General features: G+C 55.3%; 2 protein-coding genes across 2 annotated transcripts; one reads left to right on the top strand and one right to left on the bottom strand.

The window, feature by feature from the left end:
- Positions 1-2773: 2773 nt before the first annotated feature.
- Evpl (envoplakin) lies at positions 2774-20368 on the top strand. The gene is made up of 22 exons (XM_021177821.2): positions 2774-2936; positions 5873-5972; positions 6337-6491; positions 6582-6708; positions 7351-7476; positions 7728-7766; positions 7884-8045; positions 8152-8259; positions 8367-8462; positions 9612-9737; positions 10093-10239; positions 10532-10686; positions 10827-10924; positions 11105-11277; positions 12435-12613; positions 12692-12830; positions 12920-13113; positions 13532-13682; positions 15127-15210; positions 15321-15431; positions 15534-15626; positions 16726-20368. Exons 1-22 carry the CDS (start codon positions 2839-2841, stop codon positions 20170-20172), a joined length of 6108 nt encoding a protein of 2035 aa, XP_021033480.1. The 5' UTR covers positions 2774-2838; the 3' UTR covers positions 20173-20368.
- A 330-nt stretch (positions 20369-20698) lies between these two features.
- Positions 20699-24424, bottom strand: Cdk3 (cyclin dependent kinase 3). The gene is made up of 5 exons (XM_021177929.2): positions 24305-24424; positions 24045-24215; positions 23853-23954; positions 22747-22950; positions 20699-21272 (listed from the first exon to the last, which is right to left on the bottom strand). The coding sequence occupies exons 1-5, from the start codon at positions 24386-24388 to the stop codon at positions 21150-21152; spliced, it is 684 nt and encodes a 227-aa protein (XP_021033588.2). The 5' UTR covers positions 24389-24424; the 3' UTR covers positions 20699-21149.
- Positions 24425-25967: the final 1543 nt, after the last annotated feature.

The following is a 25967-nucleotide window of genomic DNA, read 5'->3' on the forward strand; positions in this document are numbered from 1 at the left end:
ATTTGTTTGTTTGTTTGTTTTGTTTTGTTTTGTTTCGAGACAGGGTTTCTCTATGTAGCCCTGGCTGTCCTGGAACTCACTTTGTAGACCAGGCTGGCCTCAAACTCAGAAATCCGCCTGCCTCTGTCTCCCGGAGTGCTGGCATTCAAGTTGTGCACCACCACTGCCCAGCCAACTTACTTATTTTAAATTTTATTTTTTAAATTCTATGTGAGTGTCTTGCTGCATCCTTTCCTGTGCACACCAGGCATGCAAGGCTCAGGGTGGAGGACGGTGTCAGATCCCCTGGAACTAGAGTCACAGAGGGCTGTGAGCCATCACGTGGGCTCTAGGGATTGAACCTGGGTCCTTGGCAAGAACAGCCAGTGCTCTTAACTGCTGAGCCATCTCTCCAGCCCTCTATTTATTTATTTATGCTTATTTATTTATTTTTAAGACAGGGCCTCCTATTGCTCTGGCTGGTCTCAAACTTAATAAATAGGCAGAGATAGGCTTGATCTACTGATCTTCCTGCCTCTACCGATCCAGTCTTGAATTGGAAGGATCACCACACTGGGGTTATGCAGCTCTGGATATCGAACCCAGGGCCTCATGAACACTAGGCTGGCACTCTACCAAACTGCACTTCATCCCTAATAGTAAAAGCCAAAATAAAAAAAAAATTTAAAAGGTGGGGTGTGGTGTGGGAAGGATTAATATATTTAACTCAATATATTTAAAGCATCATTGCGACGTATCATTAATGTTGGGAAAGAGCTCGACATTTTGTCCTTTTCTATGGAAAGCCTTTGAGAGACAGTGTAAATGTTGAACCTGGAGTAGACATCTCACTTTGGTTTAGGCATGTTCAGATGGGGAGCAGCCACAACAAGGCGGATCAGAGCCAGGAGCCTTCCTGCCTGCAGCTGGCCAGCCCTCCGCTGGGAGCTGATTTGATTTCCTCGGACAGTGGACAGTCACACCAGGAGGTCAGCTCTTGTTTTTTTTTCTTGCAGTGAGTCAATTAGCCCTTGAGCCTGGGCGCTGTGCTCGGCCACCACAGTGCTGGCTGCTGCCTGAAGGGCTTCTGGAAAGGAGTTAGAGCCTCAGAGCAGCTGCTGTCTGAGCACCTTCCACCACTCCACCCCACCTCCCACAGCTACTGCCTCCCGGGAAGTGCCCTGTCTCAAAGGTGAAGACAGCTGTGTGGACACCGGGCTGGTGGGGGAAGGTGGTAGTTAGTGCAGACCTCTGGGCTATGCAGTCACTTAAATAGCCCCTTGGGAGGAGAGCTGATTGCAGGCGTGACATTAGTGTTTAGAAGGAAATTGTCACCGGGATTGAAACGGAGGAGGGCTGGGACAAGGCTGAGTGGTTTGCACCCCTGATGACATCTCTCACTAATCATTTTGTGCCTGGAGCAGTGGGCATCGCAGGCCACTGCGTTTCCTGTGGCTCTTGGCTCTGCCAGGTCCTTCCTCTGCCTTCTTCAGCTCCCTTTGCCACTAGCAACCTCTTTCAGGAGCTGAAAATGGAATCTTCTCTGTACTTCAGTGGCCATGCTCAGTAGCTTCTTGGTGAGATGCAGCCAAAAGACGGCTGGGCCTCTTCTGTTGCTCCGAGGCCCTGCTAGAAATAGGAGTTGACTTGGCGTCAGATGTGAGAGACAAGCCACTAAATCTTTTTTTTTTTTTTTTTAAGATTTATTTATATGAGTACACTATAGTTGTTTCCAGACACACCAGAAGAGAGCATCAGATCCCTTTACAGATGGTTGTGAGCCACCATGTAGTTGCTGGGAATTGAACTTAAGACCTTTGGAAGAGCAGTCAGTGCTCTTAACCACTGAGCCATCTCTCCAGCCCCATGCCACTAAATCTTAAGACAGTGTGATCATCAGACAGTCTGTCTGACTTCGTAGAAACCACAAGGACTAGTCAGTGGCTTTTCTACCTGGAAACCAGACAAAGTAACAAGCAGGGTACTTGTGGACTTCAGAGAGCTGGGGCTCCGCTACAGGGCTGATCAATTCTGGTCGTGACTCGAGGAGGTATGCATTGGGTAGCCTGGCCTCTCAGAAGCTAGTCTGAGTTCCTATCTGAACATGGAGAACCAGCTGGGTGGCACCCGCATTTTAAAAATAGATTCGAGAGCAGTTATGGTGGTTCCCACCTGTAATGACAGCACTTGGGAGGCTGAGGCAGGGAGGTTGGTTGCCATGGTTGCCAGCTTGGGTTACAGAGCAAAAGCCTCTCTCAAATTTAAAAGAAAAAAAAAAGATAGCTGTCTGATGTGAATGTCTACTAGCTGCTCCGTGGGAGACAGAGCAAGGTCCAGGGTGGCCCCACCTCTCCACCTCTCCTGGCAGGCCGAGCTATGGGTGGGGGCCCGGTTGATAGTGGACCTCTGTGCAAGAGCCTTTGAAGTTGGCTAACCCCGGCTCTAGGACCCGCTGAGCCAGGACCTGAACAAGTGCTTGAGTCAGTCTGTCTCGCGGTGCTCCAGCCTGGCCACTTCCCCACCTGGGTGTGATCCCTGCTCTCTGGCTGGGCATGTGGGTGTAACAAGTCCAAACCTCCGTGGGAGTCGTACGGGCGCCCCGCCCCTGGGCTGTGCCCTCTCCTCCCAGACTGGTTGTGCAGGAGCTGGCTGCGCACGTCGGGGCGGGCGCTGGGGCATGCGCGGGCCGGGCCTGGCGAGACACCGCACCTGCAGGGAGGAGCCTCCCAGAAACTGCCTTCCCTGACCGCCGCCCCACCTCCCCAGAGCCCGGCTAGTAGCCAGCCAGCGAAGACGCGCGTCGCCTTCCCGCCCTCCTCCCAGGAGAGCCCAGCCTGAGCCGGCACCTGCTTCACCACCATGTTCAAGGGGCTGAGCAAAGGCTCCCAGGGGAAGGGGTCCCCCAAGGGCTCCCCAGCCAAGGGGTCCCCCAAAGGCTCCCCCAACAAGCACAGTCGGTGAGCGGGGCCCTGGGTAGCGGTGCTGGAATCAGGGTGGTGCAGGGCCCAGGTATGTTTCAACTACCTGTTGGCGGCAGAGCTCAGTTCTGGCATTTGGTGTCCTTAGGCTAAAGGCCTAAGGGCCTCTCTCCTGCCTGTGGCCCAAGTTGAGCAAGGGATGGATAGCCTGCTGCCACCCACATTCTCCTGCAAATGAGGGATGTGGGGGACACAGGGGAATGGTGCCCTTTCAGAGGTGCGGGAGGGATGGCTGGGACCAGAAGAATCTGGCTCCCTGTTTTGACATGCAACCCTGATGGTGCACTTGTGTTGGCTAAGTCTTGGACTGAGTGTGGATTCAGGATGGGCAGGAGTAAGAGGCTCAAGAGAGGGCTTTCTGAGCTGGAGTACACCCCACCTAAACCACTTTCCCTCGGGTCCCAACTCTGGGTCTTGTCTGTCTCCTTCAAGAGTCAGGAGGCCTTTCTCATGGGGGTGAGAGGAGGTGGTGGTGCCATGCTCTTATCAGTGGCTCTCTGCAGAGAGACCTGACCACGTTCATCCCACTCACTGGCCCCAAGCCCTCTCTAGGAGGTGGCAGCCTGCCTGGATTCAGGTGTCGGTCGGGGTGCAGAGGTATCAAGATAAGAGTGTAGATGAAAGGCAAAGATCCAGGTACCCATTACCTCGACAGGGATCAGGGTGCCAACCCAGAGGCTGGGCATCTGGGCCAACAGGAAAGACAGTGCTTAAGACTCTCACTGCAGTGACCTGTCTCCCTGAGGCACTGAGCCCAGCCCAGGGTGGGGTGCATAGCTCCCAGCGGAAGCATCTCTGTCAGGAGGCCCAACTTGAGGCTGGGCTCTCCCTGGAGTCCCAGAAGCCTCCTGGTCTCCAGTCCCTGACTCCTGTAACTTCATTCACATGTCCTCCTTGATCCCCTCAGAGGTGTCAATTCCTTGAGCTCTTCTTTATGCCTGGACTGCCCTAGCCTCTGGGAATGCCTTGCAAGCAAAACACTGGCATCCCTACCTTGAAGGTGCTTGCTTCCATACAATAAAAATTAACTCGTTGCCTTTAATCTCAGCACTCCAGAGGCAGAGACTAGCGGATCTGTATGTTGGAGGCTAGGCCAGCTAGGGTCACACAGTGAGATTGGGGCCTGGAGAGATAGCTTAATGGCTAAAAGCACTGGCTATTTCAGAGGACCTCTGTTCAATTCCCAGATTCTACATTCATCTTCAGGTCCAGGGAATCCTGTTCTGGTCTCCACAGGCATCAGGCACACACATGATACACAGACATACATTTAGGCAAAACATCCGTGCACATAAAAATAAAATGATACATACTGGGTGCTGACTCCAAGGCACTGAGCTGGATGCTTCCCATGGCTTAATTCTTTAAGTACCTAGGAGACCTCTGTGCTCAGCGCCAGACATGGTGGCACAGGCCAACTTTAATCCTAGCACTCAAGGCTCAGGCAGGCAATCTCTATGAATTTGAGGCTAGCCTGGGCTATATAGTGAGTCTGAGCTAGCCAAGGGTACATAGTGAGGTCCTGTCTCATAGGAGCAGAACAAAACCTGTGCTGAAGATATTAAAGAACCCATGTCTCACACCAGTAATCCAGAACTTGGTAGTCCAGCCTGGACAACACAGTATGTTCCAGGCCAGCCTGGGATATAGAATAAGCCTTAGTTGTTGTGGGTTCTTGTTGTTTGTGGGAGGTTTGGGAGAGGGGAAGGGTATTTTTGTTTGTTCGTTTGAGACAGGGTTTCTCTGTGTAACCCTGGCTGTCCTAGAACTCACTCTGTAGACCAGGCTGGCCTCAAACTCACAGAAGTGCTCCTGCCTCCCGAGTGCTGGGATAAAAGGCGGGCGCCACCACTGCCCTACTGTTGTTTGTCTTTTTAAGGTAAAAAAAAAAAAAAATGAAATAAGTAAACCCAAATGTGGTAGCATATGCCTATGGACTCAATACCTCAGGAGGCGGAGGAAGAAGAGGAGGAAGAGGAGGAGGAGGAGGAGGAAGAGGCAGGATGACGAGCCAGGCCAACCTTGGCTATGTACTGAGTACTCATAAGAAGGACCAGACCCATCGTGGCCACAGACTTAGACAATTTTCTTCACTGGCGCTCACACTTCCCTGTGGCCGGAGGGAGTGTGACTCCTGCAGGGTGTTGTGTTCACAGGGGTACCTATTCAGGTCTGCCTGATTCACACCCCCAGAGCTCAGGCACACAGTAGGAACTCTGAAAGCTGCAGCCTGATTCACACCCCCAGAACACAGGCACACAGTAGGAACTCTGAAAGCTGCAGCCTGATTCACACCCCCAGAACACAGGCACACAGCAGGACCTCTGAAAGCTGCATGGGCGAGAAGCTTGGGGACCGAGCAACAGGCTTCCTCAGGGTTCCTAAGTCAGCAGGAGGATACTGGGGCACCCCAACCATCTCTTGGCCTCTCCCTACCTGGTTCCTCCAGAGAGTCACTAAAATCTCCTTACTGCTGAAGCCCCTTGGGCAAGAAGAACAGTGGAAGCAAACAAGGTAGGGTTGGGGAGAAGCTGGGGCTGGGGATTTGCCTCTACTCCCTGGCCTCAGTCAGTCAGCAGTTTGCCTCTCCTGAAGCCAGATAGGCGGTCCTAGGTAATTTCCTTTCTCTCTGGGCCACCTGCCACCACCCCAGGAAGCAGGCAGGCGTTGGGCAGGTCTTGGAGCACCTGAGGTAGCCATGCTTTGTAGCCACACAGAGTCCTAGACTCTCACCTTCTAAACCCTCTACAGGGGACGGTACCCTCCTCCTCCATCTAAGGCTGAGCCTCTCAGAGCTCAGACCATGGACTTTTCTCTAGGGAAGGTCGGGGTGAGAGATGGGGGAGCGGGTCCTACATGGCTGGCACAGAGGGCCTTTCCATAATGGCTGTCCTCTGGCCTGGACAATCCACCAGGGCTGCAACCCAGGAACTGGCTCTGCTCATCTCCCGCATGCAAGCCAACGCTGACCAGGTGGAAAGAGACATTTTGGAGACACAGAAGAAACTGCAACAGGTAAGGACTCTGTCAGGACAGGAGGGGAGGGGCATGGAGCCCCAGGGTCAATGCCAGAGAGGCCCCAGAGGGTCTCCTGTGAAGAGAGATCTGTCCACAGCCCACCACAGCCCAAGGGAGGGCTTTCCTTCTGCACCCTGCTCCCTGCTTTGGGAGTCAGAGGGACATTTTGCTATCTGACCTAGGTGTCCTCGCCACCTGCTATACGGATGCCCTAGCCTTCTGCTTGGTGATCCCCAAGGTGGGCTGGTCCAACTAGCCCCAGGGCCTGGTGGGGAGAGCTCAGTCCAGCAGAGGCAGGTCAGCAAGAACATTGGGGAAGTTGTGAGTCTTGGAGCCCTGCACGTGGGTCATGTCTCACCAGGATCGGCAGAATGGTGAGCAGAACCAGGCTTTACAGCACCAGCAGGAGACTGGCCGCAACCTGAAGGAAGCGGAGGTACTCCTCAAAGATCTCTTCCTGGATGTAGACAAGGCGCGGCGGCTCAAGCACCCACAGGCTGAGGAGATTGAGAAAGAGTGAGTGAGCTGGTCTCACCGTGGAGGGGTTGGGGGGATCTCCGGAGAACGCAGCCCAGCGCTGACCACCAGGCGTCTCTTCCTTGGCAGCATCAAGCAGCTGCATGAGCGGGTGACCCAGGAGTGCTCGGAGTACCGTGCTCTGTATGAGAAGATGGTACTGCCGCCAGATGTGGGGCCCAGGGTCGACTGGGCGCGTGTGTTGGAGCAGAAACAGGTCAGGGGCGGCCATACAAGGATGTGTTCTCAAGGAGCTCAGAGCCACACCCGGTGCAGTCAGAGAGCAAGACAGAATGGTGTCTACTGGAGTTTTAACTTAGAACCTGGGATCGTCGAGGGGAGGCTTCCTCCAGAAGGCACTGAGGGCTGGAAGGACTTAGCTGGGTCATAGTGACAAGTGGGGGCCTCCTGGGAAGGTGAAAGGCTCCCGCTGGGGGGATTGGGATAGGGTGGACAGTGGACATACCAAGTCACAGGACACTGAGCAGTTGTCTTTGATACATTGTGATGGCAACTAGGGACCATGGGCAGGGGCATTTCCTAGGACTGGCTGGACACATCCAGGCAGCAGTCACTGAGGCTTGGGCTACAGATAACACAAGAGTACAGTGTGAGGCCTGAATCCTGGGAACCAATGGGACTCAGAGCCTTAGTCCTGATGGCCACATGAGAACAGTCATGTCCCCACTATGGGGAGCAGCTGCCATTCGCCCGGGCTGCTTACCCGGCCTGTCCACTCTGTCTCTCCTGCTGTGGGGAGGGCACAGGTGGCTGTGGGTGGTGGTGGGGGTGGGAAGGGCTTTCTGGGCTGTAGGACGCAGACCTTCCTGGTAGGGCTGAGGACCTGGCTCTTCTGCAGAATCTGGTCCGTGAGGGCCACTATGGGCCTGGGATGGCAGAGCTGGAACAGCAGGTGGCCGAGCACAACATCCTGCAGAGAGAAATCGAGGCTTACGGGCAGCAGCTGCGGACGCTGGTGGGACCGGTGGGTGCATTCCCGGCCGGCCTGGTGTGGATCCCCCTTCCTCCCGTCACGATCAGGCTAGATATTCTGGCCTTAAAGGGAGAGATAAAGGGGATTGATGCAGGGGCTGGAGCACACAGGGGGTAGGGGGCAGAGCAAGAGGGAGAAAGGGAAGGGGAAAAGGAAAAAAGTGGGGAGCGATGTTGATGGGGATCAGCCTGTATGTGGGGAGCCATCACACTAAACCCCGTTTCTCTCTTTGGCTGAGGCAGGATGCAAACACCATCAGGAACCAATACCGTGATCTGCTGGTGAGCTGGGACCGGGTGCTACACTTGGTGGGACCTCTTTGCCTCAAGCCTTCCCTAGGGTCACTTGCTGAGGGCCCTGACACTATGGCCTGCCACCCCCTTCTCTCCTGAGCACAGAAGGCAGCGTCGTGGCGCCGACAGAGTCTGGGCAGCCTGTACACCCACCTTCAAGGCTGCACGAAGCAGCTGAGCGCCCTGGCCGATCAACAAGGCCACATCCTGCAGCAGGATTGGAGTGACCTCATGCCGGATCCCGCTGGCGTGAGGCGAGAGTATGAGGTCTGTGGGGACAGGCCCAGGCCGGGGGCAGCAGGGGGGGGGGGGCGAGGCGCGCATCTCGGGCCATCTTCTTGCTCATGGCCATCCCCGCTTCAATCGTCCCCAGCACTTCAAGCAGCATGAGCTGTTGGCCCAGGAGCGGAGCATAAACCAACTGGAAGATGACGCAGATCGCATGGTGGAGCTTGGGCACCCGGCCGTTGGGCCCATCCAGGTGTGGGGTCCCGCCCTTACGCCCCACCCCTTTTCCTGTGCTCCCCAAACAGCTTAGGGAGCTGGTGGGTGTAGTGGGATTTCAGCATTCACCCTGCCGTGCTCCAGGTCCACCAGGAGGCCCTCAAGATGGAGTGGCAGAATTTCCTAAACCTTTGCATCTGTCAGGAGAGCCAGCTGCAACGTGTGGAAGACTACCGTAGGGTGAGACTGTGGTGGGGACTGCAGAGGAGTTGGGGGGCGGGGTTCAAGGGCAACGTAGCACATAAGGGGTGCTGAAAAGACAGAGCTGAGGCTTTATGCCTAACTCCCTGTAGGGGAATCAAGAATGACCTGGTCGGTCTCACCCCTTGCAAATGGGTTTATTTTTCTAATTTTTAAAATTAATTAATTAGTTTGAGACAGAGTCTCATGTAACCCAGGTTGACCTCAAACTCACGATGTAGCTGAGGCTGACCATGAACTTCCGACCCTCCTAAGTGCTGGCCTTAAGGCGCGTGCTGCCACATCTTTTTATGTGGTGCTGGAAATTGAACCCAGGGCCTCTCTATCAACCCTACAAACTGTGTTGTATCTCCTGCCCCTGAGTTATTTTTCCTTTTTTTATTATTTTATTTTAAGCTATGTGTACATGTGTATGTCTGTGTGTGAATATGTTACACACACGAGTGTGTGGGTGCCTGGGAGGCCAGAAACGGGTGAATCTGTATGAGTTCAAGGACAATCTGGTCTATCTAGCAAATTCAAGGCCAACCAAGACTATAGTAAGACCCTCATCTCAAAAAAAACCAAAACAAACAAAAAAAACTACTAATAAAAAACATAACACATGGTGTCCAGTGTGGTAGCAGTGGCTGGAAGGGCATACACATAACCCAGCACTTGGGGAGCAGAGAGCAGGATGACAATCTTGAGGCTAGCCTGGGCTACTTAGTGAGCCCCTATTGCAAAAAAGGAAGATAAAATAACTAGGGGTATTATAGCTCATTACTTGATTTGACTGGCATGCACCAGACTCTTAAGTACAAAAGCCAGCATATTATCGTATGACACTAAAAGCTATTTTCAGTGAGCCAAAAATGTCCCATGTGTGGACACCCCCTTTTAAAAAGGTCCCATGGTCTGGGTAGATGTAGCTGGTCTTTGCTCAACTGGTTGAGATTTAATCTGTTTTGTTCTGGTTTTTGTTGTTGTTGTTTAAAGCTGATTTGAGTGTAGCTGGCCTGGGATGAGCCTGACTTTATGAAGTTTATCCTAGTATGACTTTAGCCTGGTCCATCTCCAGCTATTTTGCAGGGTCAGTGGGTAGTAGGTTGCCCCCTGGCTCTGCCCTTGACCACCCAGTGACCTTAGTTCCAGGAAGAGGCGGACTCAGTCAGCCAGACCCTGGCAAAGCTCAGCTCCAACCTGGATACCAAGTACAACTTTGGCACTGGGGACTCCTCCGGCTCCCCCACAGAACTCCTGCTACAGCTGGAGGTAAGAGTCCCACTGGGCCATGTTCATCCTGCCTCTGGGTTGGAGCTTTCTCTCTAGAAAAGAGGTCCTCAGGAGAAGGGGCTGCTCCAGCAGGAACCCTGGCCCTCCTGCACTCCGGTATGCTATCTGTAATATGACCAGAGAAGCCTGGCCCAGCTCTGAGGTCCCCACAGCTTCCTCCCACAAGGCCCTGTGTGGTTCTTTCTAGCCAGCATCTGTACCCTCCATCCATCCACAGACAGTCTGACTTAGCTTCTCCCCTGATGAAGCCCACACTCCTCTTGGGAGATGGAAGGGAGGCAGGTGGCTTCTACTATAGCCTGGCCTGTGCTCCTGTTGCCTGGGTTCCCAACAGGCAGAGGAGAAGCAGCTGGCCATAGCAGAGAGGGCTGTTGGAGATCTGCAGCAGCGAAGCCAGGAGGTGGCCCCACTGCCACAGCGCAGGAACCCACCCAAGCAGCCCCGGCACGTGGACAGCATCTGTGACTGGGACTCGGGAGAAGTATGAGCCCCACCTGCTTTTCTCGCCCACCCCAGCCTCTGTCCCCCACCTCTCCACACTGCTTCAGTCCCTAACCCACCCCACCCTGTCCCTTCCTCTTCTCACTCTTTCCCTGACCCAGCCCCACCCCTGTCAAACCTGTCCCACCTCTGACCTGTCCTTGTCCTTACCCCAGCCCCTCCCACCTCTTCTCTAGCCTTGTTCCAGCTGCTGTCTCACCTACCCATCTTGACCCTAGCCACCTCTGCAGTCCCCAACCCTCAATCCCACTGGAGTTCCTTTTCATCCTCAGGTTCAGCTGCTCCGGGGAGAGCGGTACACACTCAAGGATAATGCTGACCCATACACATGGCTGGTTCAGGGCCCTGGAGGAGAGACCAAAAGTGCCCCAGCTGCCTGCCTCTGCATCCCAGCACCAGACCCTGAGGCTGTGGCCAAAGTCTCTAGGTAGCTCACCCCAGGATGCCCACACGAACCAGGGCCAATGCTTTCCTCTGCGGCAGTGGGTGCTAGGGCCGGATAGGCAGGCAGACAGACAGACAGACAGACAGACAGATAGACAGACACCCTCCTCTCATCCTCTCCAGACTGGCCACGGAGCTGCAGACCCTGAAGCAGAAGCTGTCTACAGAGAAGAGCCGCCTGAAGGCTGCTTCTGTGGAACACTTACAGCCTGGCCAGCAGGGTACCGGAGGATGGTCAGGGAGGGCCAATGGGTGGGCGTGCTGCATAGGAGGTACTCCATCTTTACGACTAGACTCTTCTTCCCTCAGTCAGGCCCTGCCCACCCTCCAGGTCCCACAGGCACCCAGGGAGGGCCCATCTCAGGCAAACATAAGACCCTCACTAGCACTTCTGTCCCCAGCTCCGGCAGGCTCAGCCCCCGCTGACCCACAAGCTCAGACGCTTCTGTCACAGATGACCCAGCTGGATGGGGAACTGGGGCAGATAGAGAGGCAGGTTCTGAGCTGGGCCCGGAGCCCACTGAGCCAGTCTTCTTCACTGAAGGACCTCGAGGGCCGCATCCACAGCTGTGAGGTAAGTGGGTGGCCTTGAGAGCTTCAGGACAGGAAAAAGGGCCCTGCCCTGAGGGTGCACTCACTCCTGAGCCATGGACTCAGAAAATAGGGCTCCCATCCTGGTTCTTCCCCGGACAGGATCTGTCACCGTGGTCAAGTCAGTATTCTGACTTTGGTTTGCTTACCTCTGGGGTGATGCCCGCATCCTTTGGGCATCCCGGAGGTGAAAGTGTGACAAAGCCTGGCCCAGAGTAGGGACCCCTAACACATGAATGTTTTTTCTAATGAGAGTGATGGGAACAGCAGGGGAGCTGTGGCTGTCCCATAGTGGGAGAGTTCTAAACAGGGAAAACCTACCTGGAGGGATGAAAACACTGAGTCAGCCAGTGATGACCATGTGTCTCTGACACATGAACCCTGAAGCCTGGAGGTACCTGAGCATTCTCGTTAGCCTTCCAAACCGGTTTCTGTTCAAATAGAGCATACCATTAGTGTTTGGATTTTTAAAAATGTGAACCATGTTCATTTACATTGTTGTCTAACCTGTTCTGGTCTGTCTGCCATGCCGTAAGAACAGGGTAGCATGGGGGCGGGGGGCAGCCCAGCCTGGCAGGGGTGGGAGTGGGAAGGGGCTTCCCCAGGGTGAGGGATGGGAAGCCATGGGCTGCACGAGGATGCTCAGGCGGCGTAGGGGGAGGAATCTGGGTGCTCGATCATTGGAAGGTCTCACAGATGGGATACTGGTACAGGATGCCGGAGGCTGGTGGCTGACCCTGCCACACCAAAATAGGTGAATTAATTGTGATGAAAGACAGAAGGTAGCTGCCCTGAGTGAACTGTGAGTCAGGGTTCTGCCTGCTTAGCTCAAAGTAACAGCAAGGTATTGGGCTGACAGTGACCAGGACACTGACAGTAGCAACGCCAGGCCATGGTGTGCCTGGCTCTTGTTGCTAAGGATCTAATACACAGAATATACCTCCCAATCCATCATTCTGCGGATGAAGAGGCCAGGGGTGTGGCTATGGGCTGAGAAAGGTTGTTCTGCCCTCGGCTATCTCCATGGGGACAAGAAGAGGCAGGCCTGGCCCCACACTTGGACCACGCCTTCAGAGGCATAGGGTTAGGTGACCCAGAAATCCCTGACGGTGTCCTCTGCCTGCTCCACCCTTGACCCAGGGCACAGCACAGTGCCTTCAGAGTCTGGGAGCGGAGAAGGAGGCAGCCCAGCAGGAGTGTGAGGCGTTTCTGTCTACCAAACCTACGGGCTCCGCTGCCCTGCAACTGCCCGTGGTTCTCAACAGTGTGAAGAACAGATACAATGATGTGCAGAGCCTGTGCCACCTCTATGGGGAGAAGTGAGTGCCAGGGAGAGCCCGTCTAGAGGGCACTGGAGTGTGTGACTGAGCTGACTGACTGTTGCTTCCTCACCGCAGAGCCAAGGCTGCTCTGGGCCTGGAGAAGCAGATCCAGGAGGCAGACAGGGTCATCCAAGGCTTTGAAGCCTCCCTGGCACTTGAGGGCCCCATCCCCGAAGGCTCTGGGGCACTGCAGGAGAGGATCAGCGAGCTGCAGGTAGGGTTCCTGAGAGAAGGGGAAGACAGGAGTGGTCTGCGTCTCCCAAGGAGCCTAGGGCACACTCCATTCTGCTCCCTTTCCCACAGCGCCAGCGGAAAGAACTCCTTCAGCAGCAGGCCTGTGTGCTGGGGCTGCACCGCCAGCTAAAGGCCGCTGAGCATGCGTGCGGGGCACTGCAGAACAATTTCCAAGAGTTCTGCCAAGACCTGCCGCGCCAGCAGCGCCAGGTTCGTGCCCTCACTGACCGTTACCACGCCGTGGGGGACCAGCTGGATTTGAGGTAAGTAGAAGGAAGGGGTTCCCGGGCACCGCTGCCAACAAGCTAGTGACTTAACCCCTCTGGGGCTCTTTTCTTGCCTCTAATGGGGATAACTATACTTAATTCCCTCTCTTATGAGTGCCAGGCAGGCCGGGCAGTGGTGGCACACACCTTTAATCCCAGCACTTGGGAGGCAGAGGCAGGCAGATTTCTGAGTTCGAGGCCAGCCTGATCTACAGAGTGAGTTCCAGGATAGCCAGGGCTACACGGAGAAACCCTGTCTCGAAAAACCAAAAAGAAAAAAGAAATGAGTGCCAGACAGGCACCGTTCATTGTGTCTCAGACACAATCTCTGTTACCTGCAAGGCTCAGGCCTTCGGGTCTGTCTCGGGATGGAGGCCAGCTTCTCATGCCTGTATGGGACCTTGTCTCCTGGCAGGGAGAAGATACTACAGGATGCCAGCCTCACCTACCAGCAGCTCAGGAACAGCAGGGACAACCTGAGCTCTTGGCTGGAGCAGCTGCCCCACCACCGGGTGCAGCCCAGCGACGGGCCAAGCCAGATTGCCTACAAGTTGCAAGCACAGAAGGTGAGGCGCTGAGGCTGTGGGGATGGACATTACCTGCGTCAGGTCCTGGCCTCGAGCTGGGGCCTCCGGATACCTGTTTCTTCAAAGCCACCTCCTTAGCAGGGGCAGCTGCTTGTATACATGAGGCCAAGGCTCAAAAGCAAGAGATGCCATAGGTCAGATCAGGAAGTAGTGGTGGGGTGGCCCTTACCCCTCCACAGCGTTGTCAACACCGCCTTCCCCTGGTGGGATCCTCTTCATCCTTGGTAAGGCTGATGGGGAGAAACCAGGAGTGGAGGGTACAGAGCCACACCCTCAGGCACACCACCTGTTGGGGAAGTCCATCCCTGCAGCTTTTAGAGACAGGCCAGCCACCAGCTTGATATGAGTGCCCCCTGGTGGACACCTGTGAGGGCAAGTGACCTGAAGAAAAAAACCTGAGGGAAAAAAATCAGGTAGAGCCAGGCAGCGGTGGCGCACGCCTTTAATCCCAGCACTTGGGAGGCAGAGGCAGGTGGATTTCTGAGTTTGAGGCCAGCCTGATCTACAGAGTGAGTTCCAGAACAGCCAGAGTACACTAAGAAACCCTGTCTCAACCCCCCACCCCCCCAAAAAAAAAACAAGTCAGGTAGATGAGAAGTATCTCTTCATAGATGAGAAATGTCTCTTCCAAGGACTCTGGTCCCTGGGAGCTGGACAGACCCTGAAGGTTCTTCTAAGTATAGGATGGAATCCAGACTTAACATTACAGTATTGGGAGCCCCGCTGGAAGAGGGTCACCCTCAGACTGAAAGTTGTCTATGGAGGCCTCAGGATCAGCGAGGACAGACGTTCAAGGGGGTGGGGGCAGGGCCCTTCCCAGAAAAATGAAGCTGGACTTCTCAGAGCATTTTGGTACCTTTTCTCTGTTGTGTTCTCTCTCTCTCTCTCTGATACAGGTTTCTGTATAGCCCTGGCTATCCTAGAACTCACTCTGTAGACCAGGCTGGCCCTCAAACTCATAGAGATCTGGCTGCTTCTGCACCACTACTGCCTGCCTTTCTTTCTTTCTTTCTTTCTTTCTTTCTTTCTTTCTTTCTTTCTTCTTCCTCCTCCTCCTCTTCCTCTTTTTCCTCCTCCTCCTCCTCCTCCTCCTTTTAGATTCTAAGTAAATCACAATGCATACCCAGGGTTCAGAATGATTGGATAACCAGTGGTTTCCAGAGGCTGGTCCCTGAAAGCTTGAATGGTGCCTCAGAGCTTCAGGGTCTCACTGGACAGTTGAATCCAGCAGATCTGTGGCCTAATGACACCAGAGCTACAGTCTAAGAGCCACTGGGCCAAGACAGAACTCTAGGGCCATCAGACAAGAATGTCAGAGAATGGAGGCATCCCTGAGTCCCTGTTGCTTATGTGTGCTGGGGACACCAGCTGGTGGGGAAGGAGCTTTCCCCAGCCCCTGTGACTCTTGCTTCCTCCTTGGCAGAGGCTGATACAAGAAATCCTGGGGCGAGAGAAGGACCAGGCCACGGTGTCCCGCCTCACCCGGGACCTACAGGAGGCCCTCCAGGTGAGCACTTGTGCTTCAGCTTTTCCCTGTTATCCCACCAGTCTCCCTCCCTCTTCCAGCCCCTGGTCCCCCAGGTCCAGTCTCTACAAGTGGCTTTCCCTCCTCTTCAGGACTATGAGCTGCAAGCAGATACCTACCGCTGCTCCTTAGAGCCCTCCTTGGCAGTGTCTGCCCCTAAGAGAATCAGAGTGATTTCCTTGCAGGAGAGCATCCAGGCTCAGGTGAGGCTGGTCCTGGCAGGGTTGAGCATCTCCTGGCACCAGCCCTGCAGCCCCTCAGGCAGGAGCTGACTCTGCTGTCCCTCTCCCCACTTTGTTCCCCAGGAGAAGAACCTTGCGAAGGCTTACACTGAGGTTGCCGCAGCCGAGCAGCAGCAGCTGCGCCAGCTGGAGTTTGCTAAAAAGATGCTCAGGAAGGTAAAAAGATGGCGCCCACCCTGGGACGACAGTGGGGGGGGGGCAGCCTGGTTGGTTGGGGGTGGCTCCCACACTGGGATGACAGCGGACAGCCCAGTCTGGGGTGGCGCCCACCTTGGGACAACAGCGGACAGCCTGTTCCCGGTTGGACCCGGATGTCACCTTTCTCCCTTGCAGCCTTAGCTTCTGGACAGGCCTGGGCATGGAGATTTCTCTAGAAGTTCATGCAGACTGTGCCTACTCCAGGCAGGCTCTGGGGGTGCCTTCCAGTCTTCCCTTAGCCAGAAGCAGTCCTTCGGTGGGGACAAGAGAGCTTTAGAGAGCCAAGAAATGTGCCATAGTCCTCAGCCTTAACACCAGTCATGTTGAGCCGAGCAGTGTTGGCACACGCCTTTAATCCCAGCACTCGGGAGGCAGAGGCAGGCGGATTTCTGAGTTTGAGGCCAACCTGGTCTACAGAGTGAGTTCCAGGACAGCCAGAGCTACACAGAGAAACCCTGTTTTGAAAAACCAAGGGGGGAAAAAAAAAAAAAAAAGATCAGTCACATTGGCAATAGGCCATCTAAGTCTCCGTTGTGGGTTGAGCAGAAGCCAGGAACTCTTTGTGGTGCCTGTGGCTTGCCAGCTTTTCTTTTTTTTTTTTTTTTTTTTTTGGTTTTTCGAGACAGGGTTTCTCTGTGTAGTCCTGGCTGTCCTGGCACTCACTTTGTAGACCAGGCTGGCCTCGAACTCAGAAATCCGCCTGCCTCTGCCTCCCGAGTGCTGGGATTAAAGGCGTGCGCCACCACGCCCGGCTTTGCCAGCTTTTCTTATCCCGAGCCATTTTTTCAGTATCTACTGGAGAAGGTTAGCAGTCCCCCAGGGGGCGGGGCTGGGGATACCCAGACCCTGCTTTGTATCCTGATAGCATCTGAGTGATCTCTTCCGAATCCCCTGTTCAAGTATCCCAAGTCTTCAGCTCCGTTGCCCAGGATCTACCGGGAAGTTTAAGACAGCAGGCTGGGATCTCTGACCTCAGGGGTGGGGTGCAGAAAAATGGGGCTCCAGTGTTCTCTCTGCTCACCCCAGGACTGTCTCTCTCTTTCCCGGTCACCTACAGAAGGAACTTGATGAGGACATCCAAGCCATCCACAGCGCAAGACAGGGATCTGGGAGTCCGGCACACGCAAGGACGGCAGAGTCAGAGGTCCTGAAGACCCAGCTTGAGGAAGAGAGGAAGCGGGTGGCTGAGGTGCAGCGTGAACTGGAGGAGCAGAGGCAGCGGCTGCTGCAGCTGAGGACCCAGCAGCCTGTGGCACGGCTGGAGGAGAAGGAAGTGGTGGAATTCTACCGGGACCCCCAGCTGGAGAGTAACCTGTCTAGGGCAGCATCCCAGGTGGAGGAAGAGGGCAAGAGGCGAGCCCGCCTGCAGGCCGAGCTGGAGGTGGTGGCCCAGAAGGTTGTCCACTTGGAGGGCAAGAGGAAGACCATGCAACCTCACCTGCTGACCAAAGAGGTCACCCAAATCGAGAGGGACCCTGGCCTGGACAGCCAGGTTACCCAGCTCCACAGTGAGATGCAACGGTTGCATGGGGAGAACAGTATCCTCGCAGCCAGGCTGGAAGAGCTGAAGGACGAGCTGCTAGCCCTGGAGCAGAAGGAGATGAACGTGAAGGAGAAGGTCGTGGTGAAGGAGGTGGTTAAGGTGGAGAAGGATCTGGAAATGGTTAAGGCGGCCCAGACTCTGAGGCTCCAGATCGAGGAAGATGCTGCACGGAGGAAGGGGGCGAAGGAAACTGTTGCCAAGATACAGGCTCGCATCAAAGACCTGGAGCAGGCGATCAGCTCAGTGGAGCCCAAGGTCATTGTGAAGGAGGTGAAGAAGGTAGAGCAGGACCCGGGCCTTCTCAAGGAAGCTTCCAGGCTGAGAAGCCTCCTAGAGGAGGAGAAGAACAACAACGTCGCCTTGGCCAGGGAACTGCAGGAGCTGCAGGAGAAGTACAGGGTGGTGGAAAAGCAGAAGCCCAAGGTGCAGCTGCAGGAGCGAGTCAGCGAGATCTTCCAGGTGCTCCCGGAGACAGAGCAGGAGATCCGGAGGCTCCGGGCCCAGCTGCAGGAGACAGGCAGCAAGAAGAGCGGCGTGGAACAGGAGGTAGAGAAGCTGCTGCCTGAGCTGGAGGTCCTGCGGGCTCAGAAGCCCGTGGTGGAATATAAGGAGGTGACTCAGGAGGTGGTGAGGCACGAGAAGAACCCAGAGGTGCTGCGGGAGATCGACCGTCTCAAGGCTCAGCTCAACGAACTGGTCAACACCAACGGGCGCTCTCAGGAGCAGCTCATCCGGCTCCAGGGCGAGCGCGATGAGTGGAAGCGGGAAAGGTCCAAGGTGGAGACCAAGATGGTGAGCAAAGAAGTCGTGCGGCACGAGAAGGATCCGGTGCTGGAGAAGGAGGCCGAGAGGCTTCGGCAGGAGGTGCGGGAGGCTGTCCAGAGGAGGCGAGCCACGGAGGATGCTGTGTACGAGCTGCAGAACAAGTTGCTGCTGCTAGAGAGGAGGCGGCCCGAGGAGCAGATCGTGGTGCAGGAGGTGGTGGTCACCCAGAAGGACCCGAAGCTTCGCGAGGAGCACAGCCGGCTGAGCCGCAGCTTGGATGAGGAGGTGGGGCGCCGGCGGCAGCTGGAGCTGGAGGTGCGGCAGCTGGGCGCCAGAGTTGAGGAGGAGGAGGCCAGGCTCAGCTTCGAGGAGGACCGCAGCAAGAAGCTGGCCGCCGAAAGGGAGCTGCGGCAACTGACCCTGAAGATCCAGGAGCTGGAGAAGCGGCCCCCTGCCCTACAGGAAAAGATCATCATGGAGGAAGTGGTCAAGTTGGAGAAGGATCCCGACCTGGAGAGGTCTACGGAAGCTCTGCGGCGCGAGCTGGATCAGGAGAAGAACCGCGTGACCGAGCTGCACCGGGAGTGCCAGGGTCTGCAGGTTCAGGTCGACCTCCTCCAGAAAACTAAATCACAGGAGAAGACCATATATAAGGAAGTGATCAGGGTCGAGAAGGACCCGGTGCTGGAGGGCGAGAGGGCCCGAGTGTGGGAGATCCTTAACCGGGAGCGCGCAGCGCGCAAGGGCCGGGAGGAGGATGTCCGGAGCTTGCAGGAGCGGATCGACCGAGCCGAGGCTCTGAGGAGGTCCTGGTCCCGCGAGGAAGCTGAGCTCCAGAGGGCCCGGGACCAGGCTAGCCAGGACTGCGGGCGGCTGCAGAGACAGCTGCGGGAGCTGGAGCAGCAGAAACAGCAGAAAGCCCTGCAGCTACAGGAGGAGGGGAGGCTGCTTAGCCAGAAGACGGAGAGCGAGCGCCAGAAGGCCGCCCAGCGGAGCCAGGCCGTCACGCACCTCGAGGCTGCCATTCTCCAGGAAAAGGACAAGATCTACGAGAAAGAGAGGACCCTCAGGGACCTGCACACCAAGGTGAGCCGGGAGGAGCTCAACCAGGAGACCCAGACCCGGGAGACCAACCTCTCCACCAAGATCTGCATCTTGGAACCGGAGACCGGCAATGACATGTCTCCTTACGAGGCCTACAAGAGGGGTGTCATTGACAGAGGCCAGTACCTCCAGCTGCAGGAGCTGGAGTGTGACTGGGAAGAAGTCACGACCTCCAGCCCCTGCGGGGAGGAGTCTGTGCTCCTGGACCGCAAGAGCGGGAAGCAATACTCCATCGAGGCCGCCCTCCGCTGCCGCCGCATCTCCAAAGAGGAGTACCACAGGTACAAAGATGGCCGCCTCCCCATCTCCGAGTTTGCCCTGCTTGTGGCAGGGGAGACCAAGCCGAGTTCTTCACTCTCCATTGGGTCCATCATCTCCAAGTCTCCAGTCTGTTCCCCAGGCCCCCAGAGTACCGGCTTCTTCTCCCCAGGCCTCTCTTTTGGGCTCACTGAGGATAGCTTCCCCATCGCGGGGATCTACGATACAACCACAGACAACAAGTGTAGCATCAAGGCAGCTGTGGCCAAGAACATGCTGGATCCTATCACTGGGCAGAAGCTGTTGGAGGCCCAGGCAGCCACGGGAGGCATTGTTGACCTTCTTAGCCGAGAACGGTACTCCGTACACAAGGCAGTGGAGCGGGGACTCATTGAGAACACCTCCACTCAACGACTGCTCAACGCTCAGAAGGCCTTCACCGGCATCGAGGACCCCGTCACCAGGAAGAGGCTGTCGGTGGGTGAGGCCATCCAGAAGGGCTGGATGCCCCAGGAAAGCGTGCTTCCCCACCTGCTGGTACAGCACCTGACTGGGGGCCTCATTGACCCCAAGAGGACGGGACGCATCCCCGTCTCTCAGGCTGTGCTCTGCGGGATGATCAGCGAAGACCTGGGCCAGCTCCTGCAAGATGAATCCGGCTACGAGAAGGATCTGACAGACCCCATCACCAAGGAGAGGCTGAGCTACAAGGAGGCCATGGGGCGCTGCCGCAAAGATCCACTAAGTGGCCTACTACTGCTCCCCGCCATGCTAGAAGGCTATCGCTGCTACCGCGCGGCCTCCCCCACCCTGCCGCGATCCTGTGTGCGTTGATGAGGGGCTCTGCAGAGGGGGAGAGAGAATGCACACGTCGCCTTGCCCTGGAGCTGCGTAATCTGAGGCAGCGGGTCCTCCTCCTGAGTGTCCACCTCACTGAGCAATCGTTTGTGGTGTTGGGCTCTGTCCCCAAATATGGGAAGCTCCGTTGTTCCTCCCCACCCCGTGCTTCTAATAAATGAATTATCTCGGTGCCGAGTCTCCTCTCATTTGGGGTTGCAGGGTCGGTGTGTCTGGGGTGTGAACCCAGAAGCAGTACTGCTTGGGGATTTTCCCCCCAAAAGTATGTGTTGTGTGGGGTAGATGTGCCCAGCTCACCTGCCTGAGAAACAGGAGGTCATGAAAGGAGACCCTGGAAGCCCCATAGCCCCTCAGTTCCTGCCAGAACTGTCTCTAGCCCTCTGTCGAGAGCTTCCCTTTGTTGTCAGACCATGTCCCTCATACGAAGATTGACACCAAAAACTCAGGAACAAGTTACATTTATTTTCCGTGTGTCACACAGAAGGACATCAACTGCCTATTTTTGATGACGTGCCTACTTAGAACACCCTCAGGTGTTGTAAACTCTGATCTTAGGATCAGAGACCTGCCCTGCCCCTCCTCCCCTTTAACTAGGTCCTCTGACCTGGAATTCAACTCTCCCAATAGCCTAAACCAAAAGACCAGCAGAGGGCACGCTCTCTCAGGGGCCATGCTCTGCAGCTGCGCAGTGAAGGCGAAGGGCTAGGGTCTCTTATCTAACCTGACACCTATGTCTGGCGTCAGTCGGAGGAGTTCTGCGCCCTCCCCCCAAGCAGGGAGCACCTGCATGCCTTTCGAAAGTGCTCCATTAAATCCAACAAACAATACAGGAACTTGCCAACCTGTAGACGACATGAACCCAAGCCCCTCAGGGTCTGTTCTTCCCCAGAAAGTCAGAAAGGGAGGGAGGCAGCTGGCGAGGGTGTGAGGTGGTAGGCCCCACATGCGTGTTCTCAGCGGGAGGAACGCCCCGCTGTACATTGTTGGGGTGCTAGGGAGTGCCCAGGAGAGAAGTAGGGATGGGCCAGGGCAGTCTTGGCCGAGATCCGCTGGCTGGGGTCGTACTGCAGGAGTTGCTGGGGGGGTAAGGACGAGAGATTGTTGGGTGAAATTAGGGTAGAGAGGAAGTCCCTTCAACAGGTCCCAGGGGGAGGGAGAGCCATGCCCCTGAAAGGCTGCTTAACCCCAGAACTTTGTGAAGCCGCTGCCTGCCTCTTAGCTGTGTGTGTGTGTGTGTGTGTGTGTGTGTGTGTGTGTGTGCGCATGCGCACACGCAGGCAGAAGCATCAGGTCCCCCGGCCCCCGCCCCCCCCCCCCAACTGGAGTTAGAGTTGACTATGAGACTCCTGGTGTGGGTGCTGGGAACTGAACTCTGCAAGAGCAGCCATCTCTCCAGCCCCCAAACAGGGCCTCTTTGTTTGCCAGCACTGCATAGGCCAGGCTAGCTGGCCTGTGAGCTCCAGGGATTCCCCCTGTCTCAGGCCCCCATCCTGCCCTTGGAGCAGTGAAGTTACAGACTCCTGCTTCTGTGTTCAGCTCTAGGTACCATGACTGGGCCTCAGGAGCCTTACCCACTGAGCCACTCTACCCCCAGGCTTTGTGTGGTTCTGCAGATCTGAAGCCAAGCTCTCATGTTTAAATGGCAAGCACGTTGCCAACTGAACCATCTTAGCCTGAGTTTCCCAGCTTTTAAGCCAGGTCTGGATGCTTCCAGAACTGAGGTTAAACAGTTAGTTTTGAGTCCAGGCCTGTGATTCATGGTTCCACCTGCTCCTGCTTGAGAACAGATGTTTCATGGTAAGCAGCAGTCCCTAACCCTGTCCAAAGAGTGCGCACTTGCGGTGGGGCAGGATAGACGAGCAAGTGGAGGAGGAGCTAACAGCCTAAGGGCAGGCCTGTGCGGCTCACTCTCTGTAGTCACACACATAACCCAGGCAGGGTGCCAGGAAACAGCATTTGAAGGAAAAGTGGCTTTAGCAGGAAGTGCCTGCCATCCTAGGTTGCTAGGCAGCACACACAGCCTTCCGGTGAGGTCACTTTGGCCTCGATGGAGGCCCTGCCCTTTCTTCCCTGGCCCAGCGTGGGCAAACACAGAAATGGGGACATCAGGCTTGTGAGCAAACAGGGCTGGCTCTGAGGCCCAAGAGGCAGCTGAAGCATCAGTAGGGAGCCAGTGGTCCACAGGTAGGGAAGAGCTGCCCTGCACAGCCAGTCCTATGTGGAGACTGACCTGTGAGAGAGGTGCTATGGGGGACACTGAGGCAGGAGGAGGTGTGGCCTCTGCTCAGAGAACTGCTCCACCCAGATGGGGCAGGAAACCCACAAGAGAGTCAGACACAAGACAACAGCCAGGGCACAAGGCCAAAGCTAACTACTTTTGAGGAGTTTCGAAAGAGAAAGTGGACATTGGATTTATCAGGAGAGCCAAGAGACAAGCCAAGTGTTTACAAAGGTCAGAGGAGTCCAGTCTCACTTGGCTAGTTACATAAGAGGGTGGCTTGAAACAGGGGACCTGCTGCTGCTGCTAGGTCCTTGTTTATTGGTACCTACCAGGAGCAGGTCCTTGCCTTCTGGTCCCAGACTAGGCACGATTTCCTCCAGCCCCTTCCTGTTCCATTTGGGGAAGCTACTCTGATAGTCAGGCATCTGGGAGACTCCGGGCCATGTGGCTTCACTGGGGGTCCCCAGGGTGCGAAAGATCCGAAAGAGCTGGTCAATCTCTGAATCACCCGGAAACAGAGCTTTGCCAGTCACCTGGAGCAGGAGAGAAGGGTGTGCTCTGTATGACTCTAGTGATAGATGGTACAGACACGGGAAGGGGCATCATTCACAAGATGGGTGTGTTGGTGCACACCTTTCATCCCAGTACTCTTGAGACAGGAAGGTGGATCTCTATGAGTTAGTTCAAAGCCAGCCTGGTCTACACAGTGAGTTCTAGGCCAGCCAAAGTTCCATGGTGAGGCCTTGTCTCACAATAAACAATAAAGATGTCTTTCCCAGGGCTATGTTAAAATTCTCATCTTTTCTAGAACAAGGCTTGCCTCCCCAGCCAGCCCCATACACTCCTCAACCCACCTCTAATACAAGTATTAGCTGCAGTAGGTTCCTGGTGGGCTGCCAGGCTGGCCTTGACCTACAGGAGATCCTCCTGCCTCAGTGCACCCCCTTCCCCCATAACTCCTGTTTCTGTTGTTATTGTTTATGCTAGACACGTGTTCTATCCTTGAGCTGCATTCTTAGCCCTTGTGTTTGAGGCCGGCCTTAAACTCGATATTGTCCTGTCTTTCCAAATGCTAGGATGACCGGCATGTGCTACGATGCCTAGCTCAAATTTGTTGGTTTATATTTTTTTGTTTTACATTTATTGATTTAGTGTGTGTGTGTGTGCACGCACACACACGAGTGTGTCACTGTGCATGTGTGGCAGCAGTCAGGTGAGAGTTTTGGTTCTCTCCTTCCACCATGATGGTTCTAGGGATCAAACTCAGGTTGTCAGGCTGGGTAGCAAGTACTTTTACCCACTAAGCCATCTCCCTGGTCACCAGCTCAAAGTCTGTTTCTGTTTTTTGTGGCAGTCTTGAAAGCCATGGCCGTCACCAGCTTAGGCGACCACGCTGCCACTGAGAGACACCCCCGGCCCAGCTTGTCCCCTCTACCATCTCTGCAAAGATGCAGCCAATGCTCCAGATGTCCACAGCTGTTGAATAAAACTTGCTGCCCAAGAGGATCTCAGGGGCACGGTACCACAGGGTCACCACCTGTGGGGACAAGAACCAGCATCCTTCATGGTGGCTGAGTTCGCCAGTGATGCCGTATGGCTGTCCCTCTCCTCCCCTGCCCTCCACTACCTCGTGGGTGTAGGTGCGCAGGGGAACCCCGAAGGCCCGCGCCAGTCCAAAGTCGGCCAGTTTGATGGTCCCAAGCCCATCGAGGAGCAGGTTCTGCGGCTTCAGGTCTCGATGAATGACCCGGTGGGAGTGGCAGAAATTCACCCCTTCCAGCAGCTGCGAGAGGTAGCTCTGTGGAAATGACCAAGAAATGCCATGGAGCAGGATGTGGCTGGCAGGAGTCTGGGTGTGGCTTTCCCTGTCACTTTCCCCCTGGGCACCTTGACAAGGGGCAGAGGGAGCTCTGAGGTGGGGGAGGAATCCATGTGCTTCTTCAGGTCCTGAGTGAGGAACTCAAACACCATATACAGTTTCTTCTCTCTATGACCACATCCAGCAGCCTGCCAGGGAGGGGTCAGTCTCAGGATACGGCATTTGGGGTCCCACCCACCCCCACTTCCTTTCCCAGCTCACTTGATAATATTGGGGTGCTTCAGTTCTTTCAGCAGTGAGATCTCCCTGACGGCAGTGCTGGGAACCCCCTCGGCCTCCCTGTAGGAAAGGATGCAGCACCAGTGGGCACAGGGAGTCACTTCTGGCCGGGGTGCATGCCTGTGCACCTTACTGCTGTGTTCCATTTCTGTACAGGAGGCCTGTCCACTATTGCCCGCGCTTTTGTGTCCCCTGGTAAGAACACGCTCAGGGCAACCGGAATCTTCTGCAGCACAAGCTTTATTGCTTACCCCATCAGGAGCCAGTGGCGAAGAGAGCCAGAGAGGGAGCCAGAGAGAGAGAGAGATGGCGGAGCCCCCTCCCTTTTATGGAGGACTGTCCTCCGCCTCGGACGTGTCACTCCCTGATTGGCTGCAGCCCATCAGCCGGAGCTGTCGTCACGGGAAAGGCAGAGCACATGGCGTGGAAAGCTACCCCGGCACATGCGCAGCTTGCTTGTTTACTACTTAGAACACAGGTGCCAGTGCCATCAGCGCCATCTTGTAATGGCGAATGTGAAGGCGGCTCCTTACATCTCCCCCTTTTATTTAAGAGCAATAGGCCACCCATATTAATGAGAGTGGAGATAGAGGTCAAATCCCCAGTGTGTAAAATAGGGGCTTTACACAAAACCTCCTCCCAGGCTCATCACCCAAAGGGGTCTTGGTCCGCTCCCGTGTCGTTTGTCCTGGGGGAAGGACACTTGGACACTCAACCTTCTTGAAAGATGACATGTCTCCCTAGAATAGGCTCATAAATGCCACAGAGCCCTTCTACTGCAGTGCTTAGCCGTGCAACTCTCTCGGGCTGCTGAAGCACACTCACTCTATCCCGTGCAATGAGACTAGCCTCGTGGGGTGCAAGAGCTGAGTGGCCAGCGACCTATTGCTTAAGCATAGATAACCATATATCAGGGGAAGCACCATGTTCTAGTGCTGCAAGCGCCTGGGAAATAACCATGTCTCTCCTAGTTTGGGCCTTAAGCTTACAGACCAATCAGAGAAGCAACACTAATCCACAGCAAAGAACAGCTCCAAATAATTCCACCCCCACCCATTCTTTAAAGAAGGAAAATGTTGGGGAGATAATCCTTTGGTCAGGGACAGGTCCAAGTGCGTGGGGCAAGTCTCAATTTTCAAAGGGTCTGTTCAAATTTAGCCGTCCAATTCTGTATCTCCCAACGCTGCTCTCCCTTTGTTGTTGTCGCCCTGGGCATCACCATGATGAGGGACATCTGGATTTTTTGGGTGAGTCTTTCTGGTATCCAAAATGGGTTGTCTTCATTCTGTGGAAAAACACAAACAGCTCCCTTGGATCTTATCAAAATAGGATCCGGGCCTTTCCATTTGTTATTTAAAACATCTTTCCATTTAACCATTTTTTTGGGCCTATCTGGCTCTGAACAATGTCGTTCAGCCGCGGTATGGCCATGAGAATCAAGATTTAAAAAAT

The sequence above is a fragment of the Mus caroli genome, unplaced genomic scaffold, assembly GCF_978045245.1.
Source record: "Mus caroli unplaced genomic scaffold, Mus_caroli_1 scaffold_13, whole genome shotgun sequence".
Taxonomy (NCBI): Eukaryota; Metazoa; Chordata; class Mammalia; order Rodentia; family Muridae; genus Mus; species Mus caroli.

Bases quoted from the DNA above. Each gene is read 5' to 3' on its own strand.
- Evpl (XM_021177821.2), top strand. From the start codon at position 2,839: ATGTTCAAGGGGCTGAGCAAAGGCTCCCAGGGGAAGGGGTCCCCCAAG. The intron at 9,738-10,092 runs GTAAGAGTCCCA...GGTTCCCAACAG, and splicing joins AACTCCTGCTACAGCTGGAG to GCAGAGGAGAAGCAGCTGGC. The intron at 10,240-10,531 runs GTATGAGCCCCA...TTTCATCCTCAG, and splicing joins GTGACTGGGACTCGGGAGAA to GTTCAGCTGCTCCGGGGAGA.
- Cdk3 (XM_021177929.2), bottom strand. From the start codon at position 24,388: ATGGTGTTTGAGTTCCTCACTCAGGACCTGAAGAAGCACATGGATTCC. The intron at 23,955-24,044 runs GTAGTGGAGGGC...TTGTCCCCACAG, and splicing joins TGCGCACCTACACCCACGAG to GTGGTGACCCTGTGGTACCG. The intron at 21,273-22,746 runs GTAGGTACCAAT...TTACCCCCCCAG, and splicing joins AAGGCAAGGACCTGCTCCTG to CAACTCCTGCAGTACGACCC.